General features: G+C 45.7%; 1 protein-coding gene across 1 annotated transcript in view; it reads left to right on the forward strand.

Annotated features, from left to right (window-relative positions):
* ATP6V0A1 (ATPase H+ transporting V0 subunit a1) overlaps positions 1–12,784 on the forward strand; it is a 360,020-nt gene that overhangs the window by 331,162 nt on the left and 16,074 nt on the right. Inside the window, exons 15-19 of the mRNA XM_050762605.1 lie at positions 421–511; positions 4,083–4,201; positions 5,851–6,067; positions 6,341–6,448; positions 8,236–8,310. Of these exons, the coding sequence (XP_050618562.1) occupies positions 421–511; positions 4,083–4,201; positions 5,851–6,067; positions 6,341–6,448; positions 8,236–8,310 (610 nt within the window). The remainder of the gene's footprint in view (positions 1–420; positions 512–4,082; positions 4,202–5,850; positions 6,068–6,340; positions 6,449–8,235; positions 8,311–12,784) is intronic.

A 12,784-nucleotide genomic window follows, 5' to 3' on the forward strand; every position in this document is an offset into this window, starting at 1 on the left:
GAAGCTAAAATTCAAAGCTTATTCATTTCATGTTCAGCCCTGATTTTTAAGACAAGTGGTAAACTGACACTTCTTTAGGAAGTAGTGACAGTGTCTCCTCATTCATGCTCCACACCGTGAGGTGCTTTGTGATTTGTTCAGCAAGTATGCAGGAACTAAGACTAGAAATGATTTTTTTTGGAAACTAAAAGCAGATTCCCTAGTTCCCTACTTGATTGTGTGTTTGTGTGTTTAATTTTTCTTTTTGTCATTTTGGATCCTTCAATCTCAGCTGCTAGTCTCTCCTCTTTATTTTTTCCCCTCCCATTTTATTGAAAAGACAAGATAGCTATAGCAGTTTATTTTGGGGTCAGTTTCTGGACCCTTGTTGTTTCCCTCTCTTGTTCAAAAATAAATGTGACTTTTTTCCTGTCATGGTAGTGAAGAGACGCTTCGGGGGAACCCTGTTCTACAGCTAAACCCAGCCCTCCCTGGAGTGTTCGGTGGACCATACCCTTTTGGCATTGATCCAGTAAGAGGACTTCCTTCCTATATACTAACCTCAAATTTTTTAACGGTAACCTGGAAGCAAGAGAATTAAAGTGAAGATAAATAGTTATGTGGGCTTTTGCTGGGCATGGTGGCTCATGCCTGTAATCCCAGCACTTTGGGAGGCCGAGGAGGTTGGATCACCTGAGGTCAGGAGTTCGAGACCAGCCTGGCCAACGTGGTGAAACCCTGTCTCTACTAAAAATACAAATATTAGCCGGACGTGGTGGCGTGTGCCTGTAGTCCCAGCTACCCGGGAGACTGAGGCAGGAGACTCTCCTGAACCTGGGAGGCGGAGGTTGCAGTGAGCAAGCTGTACTGCAGCCTGTGTGACAGAGCAAGACTCCGTCTCAAAACAAACAAACAAACAAAAATAGTTATGTGGGTTTTCGTTGACATATTTTTGGGAAACCTTGATGTATGTATTTGGAGGACTTCTAAGCCATAAGAGACCCAAGTGCCTTGAGGAGCCACATACTTCTCCCTGGCACTGCTTATTTCCGAGTTGGTTAATAATATAAACTCTGGGAAGATTGATTTTCAAGACTGCTTCCCATTTCTTAATTTATTTCTGCTTACTTAGTTTGGTTTTTTATTTTTAGCAGATATTTTAACAAAGCAGAAATATATTTTTCCTGTGGATTTTAGACTTGCATTCTTATTTTTACAAACTTACACAAACATCCCAGAATTAATTTTTGTTTCAAATGCTTAGGCAAATTAAGTATGATCAAATCTTTTTTATTGTGTGCTGTAAAAATGGAGTGGTGGCAAGAATATAACACAGGGCATCTGGCTGCTGAGGAAAAGAGAAAAATAATACAGGCTGGGCAAGGTGGCTCATGCCTGTAATCCCAGCACTTTGGGACACAGAGTTGGGTGGATCACTTGAGGTCAGGAGTTCAAGACCAGCCTGGTCAACATGGTGAAACCCCATCTCTACTAAAAATACAGAAATTAGCTGGGCGTGATGGCATGCACCTGTAGTCCCAGCTACAGGAGGCTGAGGCAGGAGATTTGCTTGCACCTGGGAGGAGGAGGTTGCAGTGAGCCCAGATCGTGCCACTGCACTCCAGCCTGGGGGATATAACAAGACTCCCTGTCAAAAAAAATAGATGGAATGACAACACCACAGGGCTACAATCAGCAAAACATAGACGGTGGGAAAATATATAAGATAAACGATGCAATTTCTTCAAAAAATATTTTGTAAGGAATAAAAAAGGAAAGATGGAAGGAGAACCTATAATTTAGAGACTCAAGAGATATATCTACAATCATAATGTATAGGCCGGGCGCGGTGGCTTATGCCTGTAATCCCAGCACTTTGGGAGGCTGAGGCGGGCAGATGACTTCAGGAATTCCAGATCAACCCAGGCAACATAGCGAAACCCCATCTCTGTAAAGTATAAAAATTGACCGGGTGTGTTGGTGCACGCCTGTAGGCCTAGCCACTCGGGAGGCTGAGGCAGGAGAATAACTTGAACCTGGGAGGCAGAGGTTGCAGGGAGCTGAGATCGCACCACTGCACTCTGGCCTGGGTAACAGTGAGACCCTGTCTCAAAAAAAAAAAATGTATAGACCTTATCTAGATCTTGCTTTGAATAAATGAATTTAAAAAAAACAAAAAAGGTTTGGACACAATCAGAGAAATTTGAATATTGACTATATATTTCATGATATTAAAGAATCATTGTTGACTGGGCACGGTGGCTCATGCCTGTAATCCCAGCACTTTGGGAGGCCGAGGCAGGTGGATCACGAGGTCAGGAGTTTAAGACCTGCCTGGCCAAGATGGTGAGACCCCGTCTCTACTAAAAATACAAAAAAAATTAGCCGGGCATGTTGGCGAGCACCTGGAATCCCAGCTACTCAGCAAGCTGAGGCAGAGAATTGCTTCAACCCAGGAGGCAGAGGTTGCAGTGAGCCAAGATCACGCCACTACACTCCAGCCTGGGTGACAGAGCAAGACTCCATCTCAAAGAAAAAAAAAAAAAAAGAAATCATCGTTAGTGCATTTAAGTATGATGACAATGTTGTGGTCATGTTTTAAAAATAAGTCCCGGCCGGGTGCAGTGGCTCAGGCCTGTAATCCCAGCAATTTGGGAGACCAAGGCCGGCGGATCATGAGGTCAGGAGATCGAGACCTTCCTGGCTAACATGGTGAAAACCCCACCTCTCAGTGGGCCGAGATTTTGCCACTGCCCTCCAGCCTGGGCGACAGAGCAAGAGTTCATCTCAAAAAAAAAACAAAAAAGCCTTACTAGACAGGCGCAATGACTCAAGCCTGTAATCCAAGCAATTTGGGAGGCCGAGGCAGGCCTCAGGCCAGACCTGAGATCAGGAGTTTGAGACCAGCCTGGCCAACATGGTGAAACCCCATCTGTACTAAAAATACAAAATTAACTGGGCGTGGTGGCCTGTGCCTGTAATCCCAGCTACCTGGGAGGCTGAGGCAGGAGAATTGCTTGAAATTGGGAGGTGGAAGTTTGCAGTGAGCCGAGATCGTGAACACTGCACTCCATCCTGGGCAAAAAGAGCGAAATTCCATCTCAATAAATAAATAGATAAGTCTTTTCCTTTTAGACATCCACACTGAAATATTTATGGGTAAAATGACATGATATCTGGACTTGACTTTATAGTAATATGGAGATGAGTGAGTGGCAGTAATCTTGTTTCACGAGTCCATAAGGTGATATTAATTTTTGAGGCCGGGCGCGGTGGCTCACGCCTGTAATCCCAGCACTTTGGGAGGCCGAGACGGGCGGATCACGAGGTCAGGAGATCGAGACCATCCTGGCTGACACGGTGAAACCCTGTCTCTACTAAAAAATACAAAAAACTAGCCGGGCGAGGTGGCGGGTGCCTGTAGTCCCAGCTACTCGGGAGGCTGAGGCAGGAGAATGGCGTAAACCCGGGAGGCGGAGCTTGCAGTGAGCTGAGATCCGGCCACTGCACTCCAGCCTGGGCGACAGAGCAAGACTCCGTCTCAAAAAAAAAAAAAAAAAAAAAAAAAAAAAAAAATTTTTTGAAGCATTCGCCTCAAAAGCAAGGTTAAAAAAAAATTTGTTGAAGCAGAGTGATAGGTGCATGGGGGTTTGTTATACCGTCCTGTCTGCTTAAGTATCTGTTTAGAATTTTCCATAATAAATAATATTGACTAATAAATAAAAATTGTTGACCGGGCGCAGTGGCTCACGCCTGTAATCCCAGCACTTTGGGAGGCGGAGGCAGGTCAGGAGATGGAGACCATCCTGGCTAACACGGTGAAACCCCATCTCTACTAAAAATACAAAAAAATAGCTGGGTGTGGTGGCGGGCGCCTGTAGTCCTAGCTACTCGGGAGGTTGAGGCAGCAGAATCACTTTAACCTGGGAGGCGGAGCTTGTAGTGAGCCGAGATTGCGCCACTGCACTCCAGCCTGGGCAACAGAGCGAGACTCTGTCTCCAAATAAATAAATAAATAAATAAAAATTGTTTTTTAAACAAAGGAATATTTTTCCCTTTGAGAATTCTTTATAATACCTATTTGTTTTCTTGGGTTATGACAGATCTGGAACATTGCTACCAATAAACTGACCTTCTTGAACTCCTTTAAGATGAAGATGTCTGTTATCCTTGGTATCATCCATATGCTGTTTGGAGTCAGCCTGAGCCTGTTCAACCATATGTGAGTTGTTCCACTTCTGTCATAAGAATGTGCATAGTTTAGAGAATGCTTTTGCCTAAAGAAACCATGACATCTTTGGGGAGGGATTAATAACTCAGAACCTCATTCTACATTATAGAAGTGCTTTTCTAAAAATTTAATGGTGTGGCCAGGCACGCTGGATCATGCCTGTAATCCCAGTACTTTGGGAGGCCAAGGCGGGTGGATCACCTGAGGTCAGGAGTTCGAAACCAGTCTGACCAACATGGTGAAACCCCGTCTCTACTAAAAATACAAAAATCAGCTGGGTGTGGTGGCACGTGCCTGTAATCCCAGCTACTCGGGAGGCTGAGGCAGGAGAATCGCTTGAACCTGGGAGGCAGAGGTTGCAGTGAACCAAGATGGCACCACTGCACTCCAGCCTGGGCGACAGAGCAAGATTCTGCCTCAAAAAAAAAGTCTTCATGGCCGGGCCAGGTGCAGTGGCTTACACTTGTAATACCAGCACTTTGGGAAGATGAGGCGGGCAGATCACTTGAGGTCAGGAGTTCGAGACCAGCCTGGCCAACATGGTGAAATTCCATCTCTACTAAAAACACAAAAAATTAGCTGGGTGTGGTGGCAGGCACCTGTAATCCCAGCTGCTCTGGTGGCTGAGGCAGGAGAATTGCTTGAACCCAGGAGGCAGAGGTTGCAGTGAACCAAGATAACACCACTGCACTCCACCCTGGGTGACAAAGCAAGACTCCATCTCAAAAAAAAAAAGAAATTTTTTTTTCATGGTCTTAAATGAGGCTTAATATTAGTCTTTTAACAATTTGCTGTTCCAGTAAAGATCCTTGAAAAAAACTTGAGCAATTTTCATCAAAGTAAGTGAGCTCTCTTTTTTTCCTTGATGTGCAACTCATAAAATTATTAACTGTGAACTGGGTGTGGCGGCTCACACCTGTAATGCCAGCACTTTGGGAGGCCAAGGCAGGCAGATCACTTGAGCCCAGGAGTTCAAGACAAGCCTGGGTAACACGACAAGAGACCCCATCTCTACAAAAAAAAAAAAAGTTATGAACTATGGTCTCAAAATGTACTAGATTTTTCTGTTCTCTTTCCCATGGAGAGAATCGTGGGGATGGTATTGCAGCCGTTCAAGGTTCAGAAGTTTGAGGCCTGGCACGATGGCTCACATCTGTCATCCTGCACTTTGGGAGGCCAAGGTGGGCAGATCACCAGAGGTCAGGAGTTTGAGACCAGTCTGGGCAACATGGCAAAACCCCATCTCTATAAAAAACATAAAAATTAGCTGGGTGTGGTGGCGCATGCCTGTAGTCCCAGCTACTCGGGAGGCTGAGATAAGAGGATCACCTAAGCCTAGGGAGGTTGAGACTGCAGTGAGCCAAGATTACACCACTGTACTCTGGGCTGGGTGGCAGAGTGAGACCCTGTCTCAAAAAAGAAGAAAAAGCAACAGCAAAACAAAACCAAGGTTCAGAAGTTTGACCGTGATAGTTAATCCTGCATTGCTCTGTTGCCTCCAGCTTCTGGTTGCTGCTGCTTAAAGTGTAAAGACGGAGTTCAGGGGGTATTAAATAGAAAAATCTAGTGAATACGCCATTCAGTGTAGGAGTGGCCCTAGGCCCATTTACCCTTAACATTTTTTTCTCTCTCTTTTTTAGCTATTTCAAGAAGCCCCTGAATATCTACTTTGGATTTATTCCTGAAATAATCTTCATGACCTCTTTGTTTGGCTATTTGGTTATCCTTATTTTTTACAAGTGGACGGCCTATGATGCTCATACATCTGAGAATGCACCAAGCCTTCTGATCCATTTCATAAACATGTTCCTCTTTTCCTACCCAGAGTCTGGTTATTCAATGTTGTATTCTGGACAGGTACGTCAACCCAGAGGCGGGCTATCTGAGCTGATTATCCTTGATCAGGAAGCCAGATGTTTCTCTGACCCTAAAAAATTTATAACTGCCTTTCTATGGGACAATTCTAGAGCTTTGCCACAAAATGTGCTAATTATTTTGTGAAACTGGATAGTGTTATTCATAGATTAGTAAGAAAGTACTGTTGGGGCAAATTTGTGCCAGACTTGGAAACTGCGTATGTGATCAGTAGACTTTTATATGATGTACCTTGTCCTTCTTCTTACTCTGCAGAAAGGAATTCAGTGTTTCCTGGTAGTGGTTGCGCTACTGTGTGTACCTTGGATGCTGCTGTTTAAACCACTGGTCCTTCGCCGTCAGTATCTGAGGAGAAAGCATTTGGTAGGTGTATTTTTATTGCTAAAAGTTACTAGACTTTTCTTTTGTTCAAGATAATTATGCACAAATCTGTATATCTGTATACTCTTTTTTTTTTTTTTTTTAATACGGAGTCTCGCTCTGTCGCCCAGGCTGGGGTGCATTGGTACGATCTCGGCTCACTACAACCTCCACCTCCCAGGTTCAAGCAGTTCTCTTGCCTCAGCCTCCTGTGTAGCTGGGATTACAGGTGTACACCACCACACCTGGCTAATTTTTGTATTTTTAGCAGAGACAGGGTTTCACCATTTTAGCCAGGCTGGTTTCGAACTCCTGACCTCGTGATCCGCCCACCTCAGCCTCCCGAAGTGCTGGGATTACAGGTGTGAGCCACTGTGCCCAGCCACAAATCTGTATACTCTTACAACGCATTTGTGGCCAGGTGCGGTGCCTCACGGCTGTGATCCCAGCACTTTTAGCACTTTGGGAGGCCGAGGTGGGTGGATCACTTGAGGTCAGGAGCTCGAGACCAGCCTGGCCAACATGGTGAAACACTGTCTTTACTAAAAATACAAAAATTAGCCAGGCGTGCTGGTGCGAGCCTGTAGTCCCAGCTACTTGGGAGGCTGAGGTGGAAGGATCACTTGAACCTGGGAGGCGGAGGTTGCAGTCAGCCGAGATTGTGCCACTGTATTCCAGCATGGGGACAGAGTGAGACTCTGTCTCAAAAACAAAAAAAAACCAACCAAACAAAACGCATTTATGTTATGTCCCAGCACGAGCACTGGGCCTGCCAGGTCAGAGAAACGTTTCTGCTGCTCAAGACATCTGGATTCAGCTTTGAGTAGCTGGGGTAGAGAAAAGTCACAAATTTTTACCTTTTCTGGTCATGCTTTGCTCATGCTGCACTCAGGAAAATGTAGGCCTGTGCCTGTCTAGATGTAGCATCAACCAAAGCCAAGCAAGGCTGCAAGAGCGGCAGACGGGTGAACTCACTCATGTGGTTTGCCTGAGCAACCACAGGACTGACATTGAGACATTTTCCTTTCAAATGAGACTGTGATACTTTCACTGACCAAAACATCCGGGAAAAAGGTTTGGTTTAAAGCACGTTGATTTTTTTTCTTTTTAAAAAAGCAGCATATGGCCGGGCGCGGTGGCTCACGCCTGTAATCCCAGCACTTCGGGAGGCCGAGACGGGCGGATCACAAGGTCAGGAGATCGAGACCATGGTGAAACCCCGTCTCTACTAAAAATACAAAAAATTAGCCGGGCGCGGTTGTGGGCGCCTGTAGTCCCAACTACTCGGGAGGCTGAGGCAGGAGAATGGCGTGAACCCGGGAGGCGGAGCTTGCAGTGAGCCGAGATCGCGCCACTGCACTCCAGCCTGGGCGACAGAGCGAGACTCCGTCTCAAAAAAAAAAAAAAAAGAAAAGAAAAAAAAAAAAAAAAGCAGCATATGTATATATGTTTACTTAATGTCTGTGTGTAGATGAATTCTACACACACACACACACACACACACACACACACACAGTTAAATTTGCTAGATGTTCAGTATCATGCGTAATTTCTGGGTATCCAATAGCACTTTCTTTACACTGCCTGAGAAAACCCAAACGATCTTGTTGCATGACTCTTAAACGGCTGTTAGATGATGACTCCTGTTGGAGAGCAGCTGAGTTACAAGACCCTCCTTCTCCCTTTTCTGACCATCTTCATCCTTCCATGTACCCTCCATTCGTCTCCCCCTTCACTCCCTCCCTCTTTTGTTTTCTCTCCCCTTCCTCTTTTCTTCCATTCACTATCAGGAAGGGCAACCTGTGGAGGCCCCAGTCAGCCCAAACCCGAGCCAACAGGGACTAGAGGCAGCAGCGGCTGCAACAGTGAGTGAATGAAAACCAACAAACCATCACATTTCATATAAAGAGGTGGCAAACAGTGCAGCAGAATTCTTTTTAATTAAATTGAGAGCATGGGACATGTGTGCTCTTGGGAAATATGTCCTTGTTACTCACTGAGATGATAACAGAAGTTCCACCTCTTAGGGATAGATTCTGGCATCATCTTTAGTATTGGTCTACTAAGTTTCTATTCAAATATGTAAGTACAGGCATGTCCATAGTAACAAAGTGGCTGTTGTACCCTCACTGAGTCCCATCATCTTAATCCAAGATGGCAGCTCTTGGACTCACCCACTTTCATGTCTGCATTTTGTGACCATGTATTGGATGATTTTTCAGCATGGAAGCAAGAATATCTCTGATTCTTGAATTGATTTCCCTGCACTTTAGAGTTCTACTTTAGAGTGATGCTTGGACATTTGATCTTTTTTAGTAGTAACTTAACTTCTTTTTTAAAAGTGAAAGTTTATACATGTTTAGTGTTTTGTGAGAGACTCAGAAGACCTCACATGTCCTCAACTGTTCCAGTGAGACCTCCACTCTCCGCTATGTTGTGTTTACTGTCATCTGGTGTCATAACCAAAGTGATCTGTCTTGATCCTTTCCTCTTCTGATACTAATTCAAGATTCAGTAACAGCACTTTGAATATTTGTCCTCAAAAACATCTTTTAACCTAAGTCTTACAATGCACAAATATATTAGCCCAATATATTCTAAGTTATGAATGAATCTATAAGATTGTAAAAGTCTCACCAGTAGTGATTACCCATTACTTCTTTTTTTATTTTTTATTTTTTTTTTTTTGAGACGGAGTCTCGCTGTGTCACCCAGGCTGGAGTGCAGTGGCCCGATCTCGGCTCACTGCAAGCTCCGCCTCCCGGGTTTACGCCATTCTCCTGCCTCAGCCTCCAAGTAGCTGGGACTACAGGCGCCTGCCACCACGCCCGGCTAGTTTTTTGTATTTTTAGTAGAGACGGGGTTTCACCATGTTAGCCAGGATGGTCTCGATCTCCTGACTTCGTGATCCACCCGCCTCGGCCTCCCAAAGTACTGGGATTACAGGCTTGAGCCACCGCGCCCGGCCGATTACCCATTACTTCTATGTGCTAGAAGTATATACTTCTTTAAATAAAATGAAAGATTTAGATGGATAACCATTTCCTTCGTTAAGTATTTCTGATTTTTTTTTTTTTTTTTTTGAGACGGAGTCTCGCTCTGTCACCCAGGCTGGAGTGCAGTGGCCGGATCTTTGCTCACTGCAAGCTCCGCCTACCGGGTTTACGCCATTCTCCTGCCTCAGCCTCCCGAGTAGCTGGGACTACAGGCGCTCGCCACCTCGCCCGGCTAGTGTTTTTGTACTTTTTTTAGTAGAGACGCGGTTTCACCGTGTTAGCTAGGATGGTCTGGATCTCCTGACCTCGTGATCCGCCCGTCTCGGCCTCCCAAAGTGCTGGGATTACAGGCTTGAGCCACCGCGCCCGGCCTTTCTGATTATTTTAAACTTGGAAAACTTTTTTTTTTTTTTTTTTTTTTTTTTTTTTTTTTTTGAGACGGCGTCTCGCTGTGTCTCCCAGACTGGAGTGCAGTGGCGTGATCTCGGCTCACTGCAAGCTCCGCCCCCTTGGTTCACGCCATTCTCCCGTCTCAGCCTCCCAAGTAGCTGGGACTACAGGCGCCCGCTACCACGCCCGGCTAATTTTTTGTATTTTTAGTAGAGACGGGGTTTCACCGTGTTAGCCAGGATAGTCTCAATCTCCTGACCTCGTGATCCACCCACCTCGGCCTCCCAAAGTGCTGGGATTACAGGCTTGAGCCACCGCGCCCGGCCAAAACTTGGAAAACTTCTTATGGTCATCCTTCTGGAACTAGTCTAAAAGGGCTGACATTTTGGGTCAGAAAAAAATTTTATTTATTTATTTATTTATTTTTTATTTTTATTTTTTGAGACGGAACCTCGCTCTGCCGCCCAGGCTGGAGTGCAGTGGCCGGATCTCAGCTCACTGCAAGCTCCGCCTCCCGGGTTCACGCCATTCTCCTGCCTCAGCCTCCCGAGCAGCTGGGACTACAGGCGCCCGCCACCACGCCCGGCTAGTTTTTTGTATTTTTAAAGTAGAGACGGGGTTTCACCGTGTCAGCCAGGATGGTCTCGATCTCCTGACCTCGTGATCCGCCCGTCTCGGCCTCCCAAAGTGCTGGGATTACAGGCTTGAGCCACCGCGCCGGGCCGGTCAGAAAAAATTTTAATTTTGCTGCTTAAAATACATTTTCAAGTAGGGACTTCCCTGTGAGAAATTTTAAAAACCTTTAGAACACATACTACCTATTGTCGATGTCCTTAACACATACTCTTCTTTCTGCTGGTCTTAGCATATATAAGATATGCTTCTGACAAGATCTTAATGCATTTAAGTCTGGCAACCTCTTCTGTGACAAATTCTAAGTTAAAAGTCCCCTGTCTGGAAACCAGCCCATTCACAGGGTCTTCTTACCCCACTGGTTCTTTAGCCAAACATCTGTTCCTGGAGAGCAGCCTGAAGGCATCAGGATGATCATTCTACAAGAAAGCCTCTGGATTTTTGGCCCCAGAGGGCTGAGGATATGAACAGTGATCTGATTTTGTTCTGTGCTTTGTCTCCTTGGTTGTCTGTGAGTGATATATCACAGTTTAATTTTTCTTTCCTTTTTTCTGCTGACATGTGTCTTTCATCCCCCTTCCTGTAACTCTCATTCCTGTGTTCTGAAGAGATCCTTGTTAGTGTCTGGCTGGGAAATTTAACCTATCTGCCCCTCAGTTTATTTGCTAGTTGGAGAAAGCTTCAGAAATGGCTTTCTACTTTGGGAGCCTTGGACCTTGAAGCCTTCTTCCTGTATCCTATAACCCAGCCTGGGATATGCAGGAGTCCCCTCCGGTGCCCTTTGTTGCATTTTCAGTCCACCTTCTGAGGGTTGCCAGGTGGAATATGTGCATGATCTGGAGGTATCCAGGCTCTGGTGGCCCACAAGTCTGACTGCACTTCAGAGTCATCTGGTAGACTCTGAATTTGTTTCTTAGGGTATTAAAACAAATAAGTGGAAGAAGAAATAAAAGTGGCCCATAATTTCATGGTCCTGACAATCCCCTACTGACATAAAAAAATAAAGGAATATGTGCACTTGGCTAGAGAATGCCTATAGTGCTAAGAAGAAAACCACCTGCCCCCACTGTAGTCCTCCTCTTCAAGGGGCATTGTCAACAGGTAGGGGCCTTGCCTCTGACAGATATCTGCCTGTCTTCTATTGATAGGTGTGTGTGTGCTCTATGCATGTAGAGAAAGACACATGAGGAATTGTGTTTTAAACTGTGGCACTCTTCTGCCTCTCGATTTATTATGTTTTTTAAAAGTTAGTGTATCTTGAAGATTGTTTCATAGTGATAATCACTTTTTTTTTTTTTTTCTGAGATGAAGTCTCGCTCTGTCACTCAGGCTGGAGTGCAATGGCGCAATCTCACCTCACTGCAACCTCCACCTCCTGGGTTCAAGCAGTTCTCCTGCCTCAGCCTCCTGAGTAGCTAGGATTACAGGCATGCACCACCACGCCTGGCTAATTTTTGTTTTGTTTTGTTTTGTTTTGTTTTGAGGTAGAGTCCTGCCCTGTTGCCCACGCTAAGAGTGCAGTGGCACGATCTCGGCTCACTGCAACCTCTGCCACCCCGGTTCAAGCAATTCTCCTGCCTCAACTTCCCGAATAGCTGGGATTACAGGCACCTGCCACCTCACCTGGCCAATTTTTGTATTTTTAGTAGAGACGGGTTTCACCATGTTGGCCAGGCTGGTCTTGAACGCCTGACCTCGTGATCCACCTGCCTCAGCCTCCCAAAGTGCTGGGATTACAGGCGTGAGCCTCCGCGCCTGGCCTAATTTTTGAATTTTTAGTAGAGACGGGGTTTCACCATGTTGGCCAGGCTGGTCTCGATCTCCTGACCTTGTGATCTGCCCGCCGTGGCCTCCCAAAGTGCTGGGATTACAGGTGTGAGCCACCGTGCCTGGCTGACTATCGCTCTTTTTTATGGTTGCCTAGCTTTCCATAGGATATTCCACTGGATATGCCAAAGTCCTCTCTTTGATGGATGTGTTGGTTGCTCCCAATTCTTTGCTATCACAAACAGCAATGCAGGGAACATCCTTGTCCATGTGTCTTTTTTTTTTGTTTGAGACACAGTCTCGCTCTGTTGCCCAAGATGGAGTGCAGTGGCGCGATTTCAGCTCACTGCAACCACCACCTCCTGGGTTTCCGCGACTCTCCTGCCTCAGCCTGCAGAGTAGCTGGGATTACAGACCCCTACCTGCACGCCCAACTAATTTTTGTATTTTTAGTAGAGACCATGTTTCGCCGTGTTGGCCAGGCTGGTCATGAACTTTTGACCTCAGGTTATCTGCCTGACTCAGCCTCTCAAAATGCTAGGATTACAGGCAT

This window comes from Macaca thibetana, chromosome 16, assembly GCF_024542745.1.
Source record: "Macaca thibetana thibetana isolate TM-01 chromosome 16, ASM2454274v1, whole genome shotgun sequence".
NCBI lineage: Eukaryota > Metazoa > Chordata > Mammalia > Primates > Cercopithecidae > Macaca > Macaca thibetana.